General features: G+C 42.8%; 1 protein-coding gene across 6 annotated transcripts in view; it reads right to left on the bottom strand.

The window, feature by feature from the left end:
• Nucleotides 1–19,466, bottom strand: part of LTBP1 (latent transforming growth factor beta binding protein 1) — a 188,933-nt gene extending 169,467 nt beyond the window's left edge. For all 6 annotated transcript variants that reach the window (XM_030944876.1, XM_030944878.1, XM_030944877.1 and 3 more), the window contains exons 1-3: nucleotides 18,252–19,466; nucleotides 17,769–17,839; nucleotides 2,721–3,009 (exon numbers count right to left, since the gene is read on the bottom strand). In XM_030944876.1, the coding sequence (XP_030800736.1) occupies nucleotides 2,721–3,009; nucleotides 17,769–17,839; nucleotides 18,252–18,706 (815 nt within the window). In that variant the 5' untranslated portion in view covers nucleotides 18,707–19,466. The remainder of the gene's footprint in view (nucleotides 1–2,720; nucleotides 3,010–17,768; nucleotides 17,840–18,251) is intronic.
• Between the last annotated feature and the right edge of the window lie 474 nt (nucleotides 19,467–19,940).

Here is a 19,940-nt window from a genome sequence, read left to right as displayed (position 1 = left end):
ACAGAAGCTTTGTAGAGGCAAGCCTCCTCTAGGAGCTAATTTAGGTGTCCCAGGTTGGGTTCTGCCCTGGCTCTCACCAGTCCAGTCCTTGACTGCACAGCAGCAGTGTCCAGATCAGCACACCCACCACACTGACAGTATGGATGACTCCACTTTCCAGAAGTGGGAAAAGGAAAAGCCATTCCAAAAGCATCTGGGCAGCCTCACACAACATACAAGATCACAATGTATCCAAACAGGATCCATTGAAACAGGAACTAGCCTGTCTGCCCGTCAGTGTTAGAGACCTGACCTCAGAAGGATCTTTCAGCCCTATAAATTGTCCTAACAGTCATACATGGGAACTATCACTGGCATTCATTTCAACAGCTGTATCTAAGCATCAGCCTTCTGCAGCACTTGATATAACAGCTTTGGTTTGTGCAGCTTTTTTCCTCCCCACTTCCAGCTCCTACACCTGGCTTCAGCCAAGGTTGTAGGCTGGCATTCTCAGGACTCCAAAGACTCAATTTCCCATTTTCCCATGCCAATATTAAGCTGACTGAAATAGATTCATCTTCATGTGATCTCAAAAAGTAACAGTGCTACCTGAAAAAGTCTCTCTACATTTGGGAGAAAATCCTAGGCTGAGAAGGCTCACAAGAGCAACAAAGCCCACTGCACATGGGAGCATGCAGAGGCTCTTTGGACAGCAGGTAACAGGCGACGGTTTTGTTAGTCTGAAGTTGCTTCCTGTACATCTGTGATGATGTCTCATGCAAGCAGGTAAAGAGATTTCAGTGAAGCATAAAATGCTGTAGGTATTTTCTAGAAATACTTTGAGCATCATAGTCCAACAACTATCATAGTAGCACAGAAAAAAAATCAACTTATCTTCTCTTTTTTTTGCAAGCGGAACCCTTTATCCCTGACATTATTCCAGGAATAATGGAAAGTAAGCCTTCTCTAGAGGCTGCCACAAACCTTCTGAGTACAGTTTTAGAGTGCTTAAAAGATGACAATTCGTTTTTTCAGGCAAGAACAAATTACATTCTTTTATCTTTCTTCCCTCCTCTCCTTTTTTTTTATTTTACTACCTAATTTGGACAACTGGCCTTTATTGCAACAGAAAGAAAAGTTCTTGAGAATATTTTTGTGTAGAGGGAGGGAGAAAAAAGAAAGTACACTCTACAGGAATCAGTACTGATAAGGCAGGAATTGTCTGGCCTTTTGTACTGATCTGTTGCACTGCTCTTTATGGTGCCCCGCAGACACACCAGGTGATGAGTCCAGCTGGTCTGGAGAGGAAGGAACAGAAAAAAAGCCTGATGATTTTACTGGAAATTTCCCCTTCATATTAATCACTCCAACAAACCTTGCTTCACCGGTAGGAACAGAACTGGACTCAAAGTACGAGGAAATACTAAAATTGGGTAGCAATTTCTCTGTCTTTCAAGACTGTGGATATATTTGTTCCTAAAGCCCTCAGTGTGTTACCTTCTCAAAGATGATACTGGCTTATGGCTCAGAGCTCCAAGGGAATTCATGTAACTTTCTCTTATTACAGAAGACATGTAGGAACCTAGTTGAGCTTGTAGATCCAAAGTTAGTACAAAGAATTAGAAGGGTTTAGGAAGGAAAAAAACCTTATAAAGGGGTTATGAGACAACAAATAACACTGAGAGTGTTCAATGATCTCTGCTCTCAGATGTAGCTTTGGAAAGGAAGCGGCACTTTGTTGTCAGGAGCCTATGAGGACTCAGGTGCAGAACTCTTAAATCACACACCATCCTTCCACATTCATTTTTACAGTTTTGAAAATGGAAAGCACAATTTATTTCCTAGTCTTGATTATCTTGCTCTGGAGACTAGAAGCAAGACAGACTACACCTTCCTTAAAAGCAAAAGCAACCTCTCCAAAAGCAACACCTCTTACAGGACAGAAACACCTTTTGTCACTGTCTTCACCTGAAAGTGGAAGGACAGCAGCAGCTGAAAACACCTAAAACTGTTCACATTCCACTTGATTGCCACCCTCCTGTGCTCCTCCCTCCCCCCATATGAAATGGGGTCTTGAAATAAATTAAGGTTGCACACATCAATAAAAACAACAGCACAATGAGTACACATTAAGTATTTAAAGCTCAGATATGATATCGAAGGCTGACTAAGTCACCAGCTACTAAAGAGGAAGAGAAAAAATTCTCTAACAAGATGGGTGTTTCCTTGCTGCTTATGGCAGTCAGATACAATCCTGAAAAAAACTTCAAAAGCAAGCAAGCAGAAATATTCATTGTAGTACAGCCACTCACATTTCTATTAAAAGAGAATAATAATGCAAATAGAAGAAATCAGAACAGAAGCACCAAATCGTACTCTCCTCAGTTACACAATGTGTCAGAACTCCATGTCACACTTTGTTCTAGGATAAACTCAAAAGGTCATCAGTGTAAATTAAGAATAATTCCTCCAATTAAAACTAGTACAGTAGTATCAGTCTAAGGAAAAGAGAAGCTAACTGATATCATGGGACTGATATCATATTCTCTTCAGGTAAGGAAATCTGGCTCATATGTAATAACAGTCTAAACACCCACTGAAATCTTACACTTAAAACAAGAAGCTGTTTTAAAAAAATCTGTGACAGTTTCCAAGTATGATTTTTTTGAAAACACTTGCAAGGAACAATGTTTTATAAATCTGAAATAGTGATCTTCTTTGAGAGCAAAGAAAACACTTACTGTGGTTGCATTTGCTGAGTTAACCCAACAGGAGGCTTCTGCTTGATTGTGAATGCCATCTGAGCCATAGGGCCAACCTTGGGTGGGACCTGCACCTTCTGGGAGAAGGTCTGCTGGGCAGCCTGCTGGGGTATGGGCCACGGGGGAACAACGGGGCTCCGGCCTCCAGGGGGAGAGGTGTCTTGCACGCCTGTATCCTCACAGGAGTTCCCTTTTGTTCCTGGTTTGCACACACAAAGCTGAGGTCGCAGGCACATCCCTCCATTTGGGCATGGTGGTGCACAGTTCGCTGAGGAAAGACATTTTAAAAAGTACCTGTGAAACAAAGCAGGAAGGAAAATGCAAACCCTCCCCACAATAAAAAAAGGCATTAATGTTAACTGGAGTAGGAGAGAGCAATATTGCTAAGCTCCACAAAAGACAATATACAAGTTGGTACAGCTTTTACTGATTTCTAGCACAACAGACATGCACAGCATTTGAACAACTTCAAAATGTAAAATGCTGGATCTAAAAAATAGGAAATACACTAGTTAAATAATGAAATATAGCACTATTTCAAATCTTCCTCCTTTCTGCTCATCATCGCTTCTCCTCATACTTTAAAAATCCAAACTGCACCTGATGAAACAATACAACCCAGGTACAGAATTCTACTACTGATCCAGGCTGGGATTCATTTTACTACTATTTTAAAATCAGATGCTGCATAGGTGCCTACAATGAATCCCTACAGCCACATTATAGATCACCAAAACATTGCAGAGAAGCCTGAAGTAATTCATCCCTTCCCCCTCTAAAACCCAAATGACATTCCCTGCAGTCGCCCCACTGTAACAACACAGGAGATGTGAGCTGCTGCTACAGTGACATTGCTACACCTAGGAAGAAACAGACAGGTGCTTGTGATTATCCCAGACCAGCTTCTATAGATTCTTTGTACCATCAGTGAAAAGCAATCAGATTCTTTAAAACACACTGGGCCTTCAGAGAGGATTGATTACACCGCTTTGCCTTGGTCTGTCTAGTGACTACAGAGGGAGACTGAATAAGCAGCCTAGACTCGACACCCAGCTTGTACACCCAGATAATGCAGTACCAACTCCACTCTGAATGAACAAGAAACTGGGAGGAGCAGCAAATCCCATCCAAAAACCAGAGGGAGGGAGGAAGAAAAGCAAAAGCAACTGTGGATTATGTATATAGATAATACTGCAAAGGCACGTCTACCTTGAGGATTTATTTTGGATGCTGAAATTTGCATCACATAAAGATGGCAAAACAAATTAATTATCTTATCTAAAGGACACAATTTGATATTAAAGCAAAAAAAAAGTTCTTCATTATTCACATTAAAGATGGTATACAATGAAGCATGTATAAGAAAAAAAACATGGCTGAGCCACTTTGTTCCTACAAACGAAGCAAATTTTTAATATTGTTAATGATCTTTTAACATCAACAAAAGTATATGTCAGGTGATAATTTTTTTACTAGAATAGGTAAGATAATGTCTTGAACTATAACAGGGGATTCTGCACCATATTTAGATACATCCAACTGAACAAAAATCAGTCCACAACCCTGGTCCAAATAGAGTACTTGACACTTCAATCAAGTTCTAATACATTCTTCTATATGTAAAAATAAATTAAATGTACAAGAATATATATGAATTAACTCATTAGGATGGGACTGTGTTAGTTTGGAGGCCTATTTCATCCACTGGCAAATGTATCATATATACCGACTGCACACAGCAACAGAATTGCCCTACAACTTAAACCTGAGTTCTGCATGGGGTTTTTTCACATACACTTTCCTCTCCATGTAAAAGTTCTCTTCTTTCTCATATATTTAGCTAGGCTACCTTAACTATATGTTATACACCTCCCTGGCAACACAAAAGTATAATTTGCTCACTTCTACTGTTTATTTTTGAGAGTCTGTCTTGTCTTTGCTGGAAGACCGAAGACCATTTTCACTGTAAACTTGAGAAGGGATTTGTAACAAGAATATGCTGTAATAGATAAGCCAAGTCTTCCCTGTGCCTTATTTTAAAATTTAGACTTTGCTAGAAACAGTGAAAATTCAATTATATGCACATGACTGAAATAAATTATATAGCGGAAAATAAATTCAGGAGCCTGAAATTCTAATTAAATCTCACTGGCTTTGGAGAGATTTTTAAGACCAGAAGAGTGACCCCACCACCTGGGTCATCTGTGTGAACTGTGCAAAAATCACAGTAAAGAATTTGGGCCCAGTTGAGAGTGCTTTAGAAAAAATCTGAAAAAATTCTTTAAAAAAAGTAAGACTTTCAAAAGCCCCATTTTTATATCAAGAAAGCATTCATATATTTGTGGGCATTTATGGACACGTGCCTATATTAACCTCTAAGTTTGTAAAGAAATTATTTTAAAACCAATGACTCAACTCTGAAGTAAGCTAAGAAGACCACACCAAAAGTCAGTATGAAAAAATACCCACTCTGCTAGGACACTGATTATGGCATATCTCCCCTCAAAAGTGAAGTAACAATGTATACATACACAAAAGACAACCCTGGAAAGACTGCAACTCTTTTTCCTGCAGTTAAGAACGCAAGCTGTGCTTCAGAAGCCTACAAAACCTTGAGTTTCTACTGATTAAAGTGAAGGCTGCAGTGAATTTAAAACTATAAAGCTAAAAACAGAACCTGTTTTGAAATTACCTCATCTTTTTTGCCCACACAGACTCGATCATTCTTACTTCACTGAGAGTAAAGTAAACCCTGAAACACATTACATGTACACGAAGCAAATGTTCTGCAGGACAAACTGCATTACTCTAACTGGCCTTTAACAAAAGAACCATCAGGAGATCCAGCAACTATGTTATAAGACCAGTGACAACAGGTTGAAAACCCCACCCATTAAATCTTCACAGCAATGAACTTTTTGATTGAAGTCCTACATTAATGTTGCATAATAGAAGAACACAAAACTGGATAAAAGATCACATTTTTAGGAAAGAATTAAAAGGAACATTTTAATTGACATAATACAGCAGTTTAGTTTCTAAAATGTTCAAGACAGCTGTAGTGTGCCAAATGAATGACCTAATTATTTTGTTTGAAGACAACAATAATGGCCCATAAAACTGAAAACACCAGTATTTTCCATAAAGCTAGGCTTCCAAAACCTGCAGCGTGGAAGTATTAAGTTCAAAACTGAAAAGCAGGCCAATGTACTGCTGTTAAAGGCAATTGACTTCATCCTATTCAATTCAAGGGGGTCATGACTGGAAATTCAAAATGGAGCTTGGCAAAGATGCAAATAATGAGGCTGAGCTTAGTGGGTCAAATTAAAGATCCATTTAAGTGGAGTGTTCTCCCTCCATTACTAAGGTGGATGCTTAAGGACAGGGTGAGACACAATAAAAATTTATACCACTACAGCTTTTACGAATTAGAGGCTCAGCAACTTCCTGAGCAAGAGTGCTGGTTTTGTGTTTAATAAGTCTCCATAGATTTTTCTGTCAGAGGTTGACTGATCTGCTCTCTGAGCTACTAGACTGCAACATCCAAAACTTGCTGTGCCACGGAAGTTGGCCACATTGAAAGGCCAGGCATAGACAATATTGCCAATCTTCCCTCACTTTCCAGAAGTATGGTTTGTGGTGAGGTTGACCTGGGATGCCAGGTGTCCACTAAGCTGCTCGGTGAGTCCCCAGCTAGACAGGGGAAAGAAAATAAGATCAAAAACAACTCATAGGTTGAGATAAGGCAGTTTACTAAAGAAAAAGGTTGTGTGCACACATGTAAAGAGAAAAAAACCACCAGGTTTATTCTTTACTTCCCATCAGCAAGTGATGTTTGGCCACTTCCCAGGAAGGAGGTCTTCAGCATGCAGAGGGGTTTCATCAGAAGGCAAGCTTTGTAAATAACAAATGCCCTCTGTTTCTTCACCTTTCCTTAGCTTTTCTATCTGGGCTGGTGTCATATGGTATGCAATACCCCTTTGGTCAGTTTGGGTCAGCTGTCCCAGTTGTGTCCCCTCCCAGGATCTTCCCCACCCCCAACCTATTGATGGGGGGAAGGGAATGTTGGGAGACATTGCTGGGGCTGTACCAGGGCTGCTCAGCAGTAGCCAAAACCCCACAGTGTTACCAACACCTTTCTAGGTACCAATGCAAAGCACAGCTCCAGCTCAGCCAGACCCAATTCAGTGGGGGAGGAACAAGGGTTGTCTTGGGTTGGTTTATGTTTTAAGACCATGTAATCTGTATCTAAAGTCACAGTGACACATTTGCTTCGAGAGTACCTAAGTCACAAAAAGCCCAAAACTGTATCCCAAAATGCTCATCTTTGTTATACATCTTTCTCTAATCAACTACTGCTCACCACTCTCTCAGACTACTACTGGGTTTGACAAATGTGTATTAGGCTGAGCATGGTTGTATTTGGGACATTCTTTCAGAATAGCAAGGGTAAAATAACACTAATGTTAGGTTTATACACACCCCTTCCAAAACATCTTATGTTGGTTTGGGACTGATCTATACATACACACTTTTCAGTCCATGTGCTCATGTCATTACAGTTAAAGTGTATATAAATATTTGCAGAAGCAAGACCTAAAAGAAAAGATTTATAATAGTTTCTAAACACAAATATCTTAAAACTTCTACATATACAGAAGTTTCAATACATTCCAAATTAAGCATAATTTATTATCTTGAATCAGTAAGCATAAAATGCTGTCATTTATGGAAGGAGTTTGGATAAAAAATTATATTTTCCCCTTCAAATGAATCAAAATACAAGTATAACTGACTCCACTTGTCCTAAAAATGTTTGTATTAAAGCAATATTAAACTAATGCTAATTCTTGGATTAAGATCATTACAATCTCATTCCTATGCTAATCACTTCTTTTAACCTTCTCAAAAGTAACAACACATTTACAAGTTTATTTCCCTGTGGAGAACAGAAATCCACGAAAATGAATTTTTCAGTGAGAAACTCACAATAAAGAAATATAAATATCCCAAAAGTTTTCTGCACCCAAGTTTCTAGCCTTTTAGCCTCAGCTCCACCTTCACGTATTTCCTTTAACAAGCAATGCTGTTGGTTAGTACTTAGATGTCCACAAACATTTTTCAATGTCGTTCCTGAACTTCTAATACTTCAACACAATTGCTATAACAGTGTTGTGAGTCATGCTATTTCTAATTCACCCATCTACCAGTTTTTTTTCTTTTTCCACATGAAAATTACCTTTTTTTTCCTCCTCTTGAGCACACATAATAGTTCAGCAGCAGTTTAAACAAATTCCATCACCGTGCACATTGGCACAGTATGTATCAACTTCTCCCACGGGAGTGTGTAAATCCTGTCAGGCACAATACATGCCAGAGGGCAAATAATAGAAAACACAGCAATTGGAAAGAGGATTTTAAGCATAGAGCTGTTTCAGATTCCAGCACAAAATGGTTGAGAAATGATGCATGCATGAAGTTTACAGAAAGGGGAAAAACCAACACTATGACATGGATACATCTGTGCTGAGGGCAGAGTTTTCAAGTTTCCTTACATGCAACATAGGAACACTGCTAAAGGCATAACAAATACTGCCTTCTTGCATGAATGCAAGATTTTTATTCCTCAAGCACACAAGGAAACCAAACCAAAGCTCATCTTGGTTGAGTGCACATCCTAAACAAAAAAGCTGTGATACAAAGGCACCTTTAACTCCTGCTGGGTTGAAAGACAGAGTGATGATCCCCCACCGATTCCAGAAGAAAAGCAGTGAAGTGCTTTCCTTGGAAGGCAAAAAGTTGTGGGTTCTGAAAGCAAAGAGGCATATTTCAGTTTGCCTCAGAAAAACCTGAATATGGTGCTGACATCCTGAAGAAGAGCAATGTTTTTTTAGAATTTCCTGTTCTCTGAACTACCCTACTGCTTAGCTCCCCACTTAATTATTTGCTTTTACTCTGAATACCCTTTTAAGTATCAAGTCATTGTCAGGACTGAAGATGCAACTGGAGTCTAGAAAACCAAAAGTTTACTGAAGCTAATGTTTTTCTGGGGATCTAGTTCTCTATCTGGGTATCTCACACCAAAGAAGTTTCAAAAATTGAAAAGTTTACCAGAAATATATCCAATTATTCTAAATATTCACTGAGAATGAAGGAAAGAGGAATTTGCAACCAAGGGTGATACAACCTTGTTGTAAAACCATTTTATTTAAAAAAAAAAGCTTAAATTACTTTTATACAATCCTAAGAAATTACATTAACTGCAGAAAACCTGTATGACCTCTACACTACTAATGAAGGTAGTATTGCAACCATCTGTGTCTTTCTACACAGGAACTTGTTTTTATCATAACTATATGGTCTTAAGGAATTCTTCCCCTAAATATATTTCAAATGAAAGCACATGTTGGAATTCTTTGCTGTCCACTTCAAACCATCAGATTCATTCCCACAATGGCATGTAAACATGACCTCCAGGAAGGGAGGGAAACAAAAAACAATGCTTTTAGCATACATATTTCTTTTAAAACAAACACACAAAAAATCAGTTTCTCTCTTAACCTAATGGCACCATGATGTACTTTACTAATATTATATTCTATGTATCTCCATAGTATAATCTCTGAATGCCAAGACTCAGGAGAATTGAATAGCCAATGTACTCAAATACTTCAAGAGCTTAACTTCAGCAAAAGGATGCATTATTCTATCAGCAACAAGAATATAACACACTGTTTCATACTTGGCATTTTCATTCATGTCGTGTTTACTGGAGTTTATATAATATAAATATTTAAGACTGTACAATCTGAGAGGCATTTTAAAGTATTTAATTATAGAAGATCATAACTATGCATATTCTAACAAGACAAACATTTCACATGCTACAAATCCCTTTATCATTCCAGTGCCTACAAATAAAAATGAAAATTGCTCATTACAGAATGGACTAAGCCAAAGAAAGCAGCAGATTCACATGTTACACACTGTTGCTGCTGCTTGAGTGGTTAACACTCCAGTATGCAATCCTTTTTAATTCTCTTAACATTTCTCAGTACAGTGCTTACTTATTTTGTTACAAAATCTTTCATCATAAATTTGCAGGAAACTGATCAAACTAAGACAACTGGGAATATTTAACTGGATGCAGGATTCAGACAACTGAAGTGTTACAAAAAAGAGAAAGACTAGAGAAAAAACTATTAATTAGAGTAGCAAACCAGTAAGTACGATGAAGTTTTCCCTAAATTCAACCAATTCTCAATAAGAGTGCACCATTTGGTTGAGCTTCTCTGAAATTCCAGGCCTAAACTGCCATCTAGGGATAATAAAAACCTGACCTCAATTATAAAAAAACTAAATCTTGCCATAGGACACAAAACAATTTCCCACATGCAGGGATTACTATCTGCACTTCACCAAAAAAAAAAAAAAGAACATGCCCAAGCAGACCTATTTTTAGCTCTGTATTTAAATGAACATCTTGCCTTACTAAATGTGAAATGCTTCTTCCCCCTGTGTGTGCAGTCACAGATGTGGAGAAATGCTAGAGATTCGCTTTCTTTCTTTAGTCAATGCACAAGATCTATTTTCTAGGAATAAATTAGGCTACACAAGTACTGCTGCTTTTAAAGGCAGACTAAAAAGCCAACTGAAGAAAGAAACCTCATATCCAGCCCAACATCAGTACAACAACTAACATATCAGTTACAGAGCATGGACTGATTTGGCCACCCAAACCATCAATAACCTGTTAACACAACCTACTCCAGCGTTTGAACAGGGAGACAATTTAGGGAGGTGTGTGCCCCTTTTCATCTACCCTCTACAAATCCTAGAGCTCCCCGGCAATCCATGCTTCCTTTAAGGTAGGATCAGCTGGCACAAGCAGCCCTCCGTGGTCAAGGCTGCATTTTCTCCAGGCCTCACAGAGAGCAGAACCCCACCTCTCGCTACAGCCCTGCTTTTCCTAAGGTTGGGAGGCTCACTGATCCAAACACAAAGCCACTTCGCAGGACAGGAAGGAGAGGGGAGCATGTTCCCTTCCAGCTCTTCCTTTCTCCATGCTCAGGAAGATTGATGTAACGAGAGAGGTGTAAGACTACTACTGTGAGTATCTATTGGAATAAAATCCCAATATTACCAGGTGGAACGTGCCTGGGCTCTTCTGGGCCCTGCTGCTTGGCCAGAGGCGGCAGCTGTGGTGTTTCACCTCAGAGACACCTTTTGGCTGGCTGTAAATTGCAGCTGGCACTTAGACAAGTCCAGACATGCAGGAACTCAGGCTTTACCTCTGATGGAAAAGCTTTAGGCGAGGTGAAGATGAAAAGGAGACAGATTCTGCGGAGGGTTTAATCCAGAGTTTTATTCCAGGGTCACTGATCTCAGAATCTTGGTAACAGCTTCACAGAATACGACCGCATGGTCTCAGTGTCCTTTTAAACCCTGGGGACAGGGGGAGGGAAGGGGTAGAAATGCCACCAAGCAGGTAGGAGGGGGGAAGTCTCAGGGGACAATGACACCTAGACAGGCCAACTGTCCCCAGGGCTGAGAGGCATCTTTTGAACTTTGCCTATTAGACGATGGCCTTGCTGACCTACTGAGATTGACGGACAGCTCTCAGCACGAGGCAGGGAGAGAGGAAGGGAGAAGGTATTGCCACACCTGGGAGGGACTGAGATAGCTAAAACAGGAAATTGCTTCACACGGCAACAAGTATCAAAGCATCACTTCTCTGTCAATACATCATTTTGCTCCTACACCTGCGCAGAACCAGGCAGTGCACAACTGAGGGATGAACCACGGCTTTCCCTGGCACACAGACAGCTTTCTGCTCCACTTCCAAGTTACACACTGAAAACAAACAGTCAACAATCTGAAAGGGAGAGAAGCAAAATAAAACCAAAACACCTCAGTTTTCTGTGTTCATTCTGATTCTCTATTAAGAAGGGAAGCGTTCAGGACTTTTTATCCACTGTAGATTTACCACAATTTTACTGCAGGTAAAACTTCTTTTGTTAACACTAACTGCTGCAATGAGCTGAACAAGTTCACTATCAATCTGCCATCTGCTCCAGCGTGAGAGCACAACATCTTGACAAATTTCTTTTAAGGTTTTTTTTTTTCTGTTCTGTCTTAATTCTACACACACTTGTAGTGTTTGTATTAAACAGACCACGTACCATTATGAGCTTGTTTCCAGTAAAGTCCCCAGTGTCTCACAAAGAGAAGGCTGGGTAGGTTTCAATTCATACTAATTGTGGACTTAAGTTTCCTCACCAAAATGAGGGAATGGCACATGGCATGGTCGTGTGTAGAGGCGGCAGCAGCTAACAGCTCCCCCATCTTCCCACAGCTCTTTTACAGCCGGGTCTCACAGGAGGGAGGTTGGCTGCCAACAATGGCCAGGAGACAGACAGACACTGTGCTCAAAGTCTGCATTACTGCTGATTCAGGTCAGCCTCTCATGAAGCTGTCATACCAACTGCACCTACAGAGGTTTGGTTTGTGTTGTGGGACCATCTTTAGGTGTGAGCACTCTATTTCTTTTAAGATGCAAAAAAAAAATATATCTAAATAATAAAAAGCAAAACTCAAAACATGAGCACTCCAAGAACGTACCTAATGTATTTCAGCCTCATATTGGTGTTCATTCCACAAGACCAGCCTACACCTTGCCTAAAATAAAACACTAAGCCCTGAAACACACATGCCCTGGGCCTCAGGTCATCAAACCCAAAGGGTTTTGTCTATAGATCAGCTCCATGCTGCTTGCTAATGCTAATGTACAAAGACTACAAGAATTTGGACCCTGTCATTCTATCCCCTTCCCAAGGGCAGTAAGTGAAAAATAAAGCAGAGAATAATTACTACCAAGGCCTAACAAGCACTTTCCCACTATGAAAGCCCATTTCCTGTACGTGAAATGCAAAAGTTTTATTTACATATTACAGCCGCAAGCACACAAAGGCAAAACTAAGCTTCTCAAACTTTCAGTTTTTCAACTCTGAATTGTTTAAAAACCGCATCAAAGGACAGATAGATCAAAAAGGACTAATGTATAGGTCAGTCACATGGGTCAAAGTAGTTTGTCTCTTTAAAACGCAGATATTAAATTTTGATTTAGACATAATTTGAAGGAGATTGATATTGCTTTTACTGAGATGATGGTCTTAGAATGAGAAGAAACAACATTTGGGGACAGTATGTTACAGTTAGGCTTTGTATACACAATGTAAATAAACAGAACTTGGTAAAACTCAAAGCCACAAAACTGATTAAGCACAAGCCTCGGGAACTGGTTGTGACCAGAAAACCACCAAGAAGCACAGCTCCAAACATTTGAAGTACTCAGTTCTAATGATGAAGAGTACAGCTCTCCTGGATACCCCTTTCTAAGAGCTGTACTGAAGGCAGAAAAAGAGATTCCAAAGATTCCAAGCAAATCATACTAAAGTGATCCAGAGTTTTACATCTAAACTGGAGGACTCACGTATATTTCTAAGTTTCCAGGTCGGGATCCTAACCTATTCCAGGACAACACCTAAGCACCTTCCCTAAGAAATTCAGAAGCAGAAGCTGGAAGCAACTTAGGGCATACTCCACTCAGGTGATCTGGAGCCCCTGGTCACACTGTCAGGTGCCCAAGTCCTGAAGGAGATACAGAGCTGTAGCATGCTTACTCAGCCACAGCAAGAACTGCAGCTCTGGGACTTTAGGGAGGAGGTGGCTCAAGCTGAACAGCAGTACACAGGCAGAGGCCAAGCAAATTTAAAAACTGAACAAAGGGGACCCTTCCTCGGGGCAAGTATTCACACAACTTTCTAGTCTCCTGCCTCTACAGCAGCAAGTATCTACTGTTGTGTATTTTCTTATTCTGAAAAATAAATTAAACCTCTAAGTCTTTATTTAACATCGAGTCAGGCAGTCTTTCTTAAAAGACAATTTTCAAGATAATATTTTAATACAAAGAAGAAGCCAACAGACTGCTTTCTTATTTTCTGATGACCTTCCCAAAGTGCCCAAGCACATGACAGACAGCTCATGATCAAACTCATAGAATTCAGTCTAGTTAGAACACCAAAGTACTAGCCCTATGCATGGAATACATGCATGCAAACATAAAACACCTTCAACTAAGAAAGACTTAATACCCTTTTAATCTTAATTGACAATGATGGCACACCTGGGTTCTACGTAGACAGCAATTTCTCTCCCTATAGGAAATTTATTCTGAATGTGTTCCTCCAAAATCCACTTCCTCACCTCTTCGCCCTATGAGCCTTTCTTACACCTTTGCAGTAAGGAACTCATGCCATTAAAAACCACAGGCTCTCTCCTTTCCATTTTTTTTCACCATCCAGTTTACATTGAGATCACTCACAAACAAATGCTATTAATACTCCAGACAAAACCCCTTTTACAAGGGGTTTACTACTACTACAAGGTGGTTCTTCTCATTTATCTTTTTAAGGTATCAGATTCTCCGTACAATAGATAATTTTCTCTTACATTCCCAATTTGAAAAACAGCTCCTTGTACCATTAAGCAAACAAAACCAGAACAAGCAGAAGAGCAAATTTTGTAGAAGTAGTTTTAACTAACAGAAATTTAGTAGTAGGTAATGAAGTAGGAGACAACAGATTTCAACAGGATAAACACACATTTGGGTGGTGGGACTCCTGATTTCCAGCACAGGCCTTCCTGAGAGTTGTTATAACTTGTCTAAGACCACGTTTAACCTGTGGTTTAATTTCCATAAATTAAATAATAAAAACCCCACTCTCTAAGCTTTACTTGCCTTACAGACATGTTACAGAGCTAATTAATGTTTCTAAAAAGCTCTGTTATGCAACAAGTACTAACAAAACATGGTGTCTCCAGCCTCAGTGGTATCTCATTACTGCACTTGCACAGATTATAACCTATGATAACTATGACTGGAACACAAGCCTTGTCCTAAACATTTTCACGTGCTTCTGACTTTCCAAGATGTTTACTGTTGTGGTTCAATTTTTCCCACCTTTGTCTTTACCCAAAGGCGGATGTTCTGAAAGCTTCAAAAAGGTTGGTTTTGATTGTTAGGCATCATAAAGCAATTCTGAATACTTCTAATGCTGAGCGTTATCATTTCATCTTTTTAATTAAATGATGCAGCTCTTCATAATTTAAGTCACTCTGAGTTTGAAAAAAGTTCTTTATACAATGTAAAACTGAAATATTAGGGACAGAGGGGGGAAAACCCTACATGTCTAAATTGGATATGGTAGGCACTCTCACACAGTTCACAGAAAGACAGAAGTTCACCTTCTGAGGACTGTCAGGCTTCCAAGAGAACATGAACAATGTAAACACAACAGGCAGTTCAGCTTCAGACTAAAGTTTACATAAAAGTACTTACAAAGTTCCCTTGCCACCTCTGTACAGATGCTGCCCTCTGACCTGCACAGAGACATTTCAAACACCTCCTGCTGCTGCTACTGAGGGAAAAGGGACGTGGCTGCCACTGCTCCCAGCCAGACCATGGGGACAGAAGTCACCCAAGAGAACAGCAGCCACAGCCTCACATGTGAGAAAGCAGGGCTGGCAAACACCACCCAGCAAGGCAAAGGGAAGGGGAAGGCAGCCTGGCTGCAAGAGCAGACCTCTACCCTTCACCCCATCTTTCTGAGGGTTCCAGGCAGGCTTATTCACACAGGTGCAGCAGAGCAGAAACACATGCTGCTTGTTCCAGCCTGGGATTACACCTGAGCTAATAAACTTCGCTGATCAGAGCTGGCTCTCAGCACTCTGGTTCTGGAAGCACAATGCAGACAAATGGAAGTTGGCTCTGGAAAGAGCCAGTGTGGGTCTGGGGTTTATTAACTCGGGCTTTGCACCATGCAAAAGAATAAAATCTGGCCCTAGAGACTAAACAGCTTATTAAAGTGATACTGAGCCTGAACTAATAAACCCTGGCAGAATCAAACCAACTTTGCATCAAGCCAGCTCAGGTGTGCCAGCATCTGTGGCACTCTTAATCCACTGCTGCAATAAGGCACTCAAAACCAACAGAGCCTGCTATCTGAATTTTAAAAACTCACTTATAATTTTACAGGAAACAAAGGGGTTAACTGTTGTTCAGTTATAATTTTCTTTTCTTCTGAAAGGAACATCAGGAGCTTCCAGAAAAGGTGATATCTGGCTTTTATGACTGTGAGCTGAATCAAGTCAATGCTATCTCATGGTTTGCCTAAGTTACAAAACAGACAACTTCAGTACATTCAGTGCTTCCCTTGGCCTGCCAAGAGAGGGGTGAAACTGAGCAAATCCAAGCCAAGTGTATTATACCACTGCTAGGAGGAATTAGAGAAGCATCAGAGCAGGGAATAAAAATATTTAATGCTAAGGAGAACCTAATATCAGAGGCACAAAATGAGAAAATTCCCCCACCTTTCTTTCTTTTAACTTTGTTACTCCATTCCTCCAGTAACTGTATGAACTAGCCAAGTAATTAATGGATTTAAATTAAATTCTACACAGCTATCACATAAAAATCCAATTGTCTGACTTGGTCCTTACTGAAAGCTCTAAAAATAAAAGGTAATAAAAAAGAAAAGATAAGTGATGAACAGAGAAGTGAAAAAGACAAAGCATAAAGGACAAAAAGCAAAGAAAGTTACCTAATTTACAAACAAAATAGTTGCCTGGAAAGTTACTAGAAGACAGAGAAAAAGACATTAAGAAAAAAATCAAAACATTGTTTGAGTTTTGTTCAAAATAGTGAAAATAAAATTGGTTGACAATAGCACAGTTAAAATACATTTTTCACTTAATGTCCTGAAATTACTAAGAGGTTTTTTGTTTTTATTAGTCTTTAAGCTAAGGTAGGTTTTTATTAAGCTCTGCAGTTAGCCTCAAAGTACCGCTGTAAGCTGAAGGAAAACATTCTAGTACTTGTAAGGTGTTAAGCAAATGTGACTAACCTAACACAGCAGCATGTGTTTGAAAATGTTAATTTAGAAGCATATATTAAATACATGTCTAAATTAGCAGGGAAATGGTGAAGTTTTGTCTTTAACTACTGTCATAAAGTCTTTGCTTCTTAGCAACAGGTCCATGCAGGTCAAAGGTACTTGACCTTAGTCAGGATTACAAAAGTGATTGCTCCCTATTGTGAAAAATCCCACACAGGGACAAAAGCCATTGGGGAAAAAAAAATCTCGAAAGCAGTGTAGCAGTGTTTACTCCAGCTCTCTCAGGGACAGCAATGTGTCCTGCTGAACTACAGCAATAGTGTCAGATCTGCCCAATCTCACTGATACTCACAGGAGTTTCCTGAAGACTTATGCCCTTCCAGTCTTTCCGGACCTCATGACATCACTCCAGTTTAGCCACTAGCAATCATTCCGAGTCTTGCCTAAAGTAGCAGAAATTCTTCTGCTTTCCCATTAGAAAGAACAACAGGAGCATAGCAGGATTGGTTCAGCGTTATGCACCTATTTTGTGTTTCTAGTTATCCCAGTAAAGGTACATCACTCTACCATCACCAAACCCACTTCTTTCACGTTGTTCAGTGCTTCAAAAATTCCATGTGGTAAGCATAGGATCATTCATGTGTCATACCGGGGAAGGGACAGAGTGGGTAGATGGCAATTCCTTGCTCCCCACCTGTGCTCCTCTGGTATATTCTTTACCCTGTTAAGTCCCCCATTCTAAAAACTCCTAAAAACCAAGAACGGATGGGGAGGGGATGTTCACACATACAAAGCCTCCACAAAGCTCTCTCCGAAAAGGCAATTATCTGTGCTATGAATAAACGCAAGAGACACCCACTATTCACCCTTCAGCAAAGGTGAAGTTAGGAAGGAGGGATTTAAGGATGGAAGAAAGAGTACTAGATCTGTCCTGTTGGTTCTGTAGCTCAGCCAGCACCTCCTTGCCCACAGACGATCCCAGCACCCACCACCTCGCCAGGTGCCAGCCTGGTCCCCTCGGCTCCCACCACATCTCCTGCCCCACGCCTCTCCCCGACCGCACTCTACTCACGTTTGATGCAGCGCTGGGAGCCCGTGGCCTTGCTCCAGCCGTGGCAGCACTGCCCCCCGCACACATTGACCCTGCGGGAACAGCAAACAAGGACCAGTGTCCGGCGGGGCAGCCCCGCTCCCCATCCCGAGTCGGGCCGCGGGGCGGGCGCTGGGCCGGGGACACAAAAGGCGGGAAGAATGAATCCTCCCGACTGAGCTCGACGCCTCACGCCGGACCGGGGCCGCCGCGGATTCCCGGGATAAGGGAGCTGGCCCCGCGCCCGGCCCCACGTGCCGCGGGTGTTCCGGGCGCGCCGGGCCCGGGGCCGGGCAGGTAGCGCCGGGTCGGGCAGGTAACGCCGTGGTGCCCCCGGAGCCCGGGACAGCCCCCCGCCCTCTCCCCCCTCCCGAGGGGGCGACAGCGGCCGCGACGGGGATGCTGGCGGTGGTCGGGAGCTGCGGTGCTGGAGCGGAGGACGCGCGGGACGGGAGGGCGCCTTACCCCGGCAGCGGCGGCAGCTGGTGCTTCTGGCGGAGGGGCAGGGCGGCGCTGCTGTTGCCGTGGGGGCCCGGCGGAGCCTTGAGCCGCGGGCTGAAGCGGGCCGGCTTGGCGAAGGAGGAGGCGTGAGCGGCGGAGTTGGGGTGGACCTGGCCGGCGGGGCCCAAGCGGAGCTGGACGGCGGCGCTGCCCGGTTTGCTCATCCGCCGGGTCCGCTCCGGGGGGCCGCCGCCGCCGCCGTAGCGCGTGTTCAGCTGCACATTGAACGTGCGCTGCTGCTGCTGCTCCCCCCCGAGGAGGGTCGGGCGCTGCTGCCGGCTGCCAGACGAGCTGCCCCGGCCGGGCTGCAGGACGTACGTGATCCTCCTTAGCCTGCCCTTTTCGGAAGCTGCGAGCCCTGGTGACAAAAGCGCACAGGCAGCGAGGAGGAGGAGGAAGCCCCATCTGATCCGACCCATTTCCACAGCGGGAATCCCTACAGCCGGCGAGCTACGCGGAGCCGTGGCGCAAGGGTTTCCTCTCCTCCAAAGGACGCGGGGGTGCGTGCGACCTGCGCCCGCGGCGCGGATCCCTCCTCCGCTCGCTGCCCCCCAACCTGCTCCGGGCGGGGCGGTGGAGGAAAAAAGCCTCAGGATCCTCCCGCCCGCCCCCCAAACTGTTGGGAAAGTTCAGCAAACACTTCGCCCCGTAGAGCAGGAAAACATCGTTGGAAGAAAGGAAGCGGCGGGTGCGAGCCGAGCTGCGAGCCGGAGCGGGAAGGGAGGAGGAGCAGCAGGGGAAGGGTGTTTGCTGGAGGGGGGTGGTCGCAATGGAGAGCAGATGTCTCGGTGCCGGAGCTGCCAGGGGTCTGCGTGCGTGTGTAAGGAACGGCCCCGGAGCCGGTGCGGGCTGTTCCCAAGCCCCTCTTTATGAGTTTCTCGGCGAGTGAGCGTGTGCGGAGGGGAGGGGCCGGGCGGAGGGAGCCCCTGCCCCGGTGCCGGCCCCGCGCAGCCAATCTGGGCCCGCCCTGACGTCAGGGGCACTCCCGGGCCGGAGGGGGCCCGGCCGGGCCAGGTGACCGCGGGCAGGGCAGGGGTCTGTGCTCCGGGTGTGCGCCGCTAAGCCAGCCTCGGAAATACCTGCTGCAACCCGCGGGTGCCGAGCTGCCGTCTGCCCGAGACCGGCCCGTACCTGTGCTTCGGCAGCAGCTGAAGCTTTCTGCTGTATTTCAATGGAGGTGAGGCTTTAAAGCCCCAAAAGCGTAATATACGTGCTTCACTCGGTAGGTGGGGACTCGATGAAAGCGCTTACACACGTTTAAGGTAAGCACATCCCTCCGTCTCAACCTGATGAGAGCTAGGGGTTGCTCTTAGCAGAAATCTTAGCAGGATTAGGAGGGACTGTATTGTTCCTTGTTTTTCTCTATGTTCATAAGGCAGTGTGTATTAGTAAAGAATGAAATGCAAACCACAATTGTATACTCGTAATTAATGTATAAGCAAAACTGCCCACGTTTTTCTCCAGTGTGTCTCCACTAATCTCACCCTTCAGCACTGTAAACAAAAACAACAAAGTTCACAAAATAACCCGAAGGTACATCTCTTAAAATAGGTATTTTAAAAGATGTACCCGAAGGTACATCTTTTAAAATACTCAGAAGCTGATGTGTCCGAATTCTTTCCAAGAAACTTTGTGAAGAATCAGTTTGCAAAT

Source organism: Camarhynchus parvulus, chromosome 3 (genome assembly GCF_901933205.1).
Source record: "Camarhynchus parvulus chromosome 3, STF_HiC, whole genome shotgun sequence".
Classification (NCBI taxonomy): Eukaryota; Metazoa; Chordata; class Aves; order Passeriformes; family Thraupidae; genus Camarhynchus; species Camarhynchus parvulus.
This window is presented reverse-complemented; position numbering and strand designations above follow the sequence as displayed.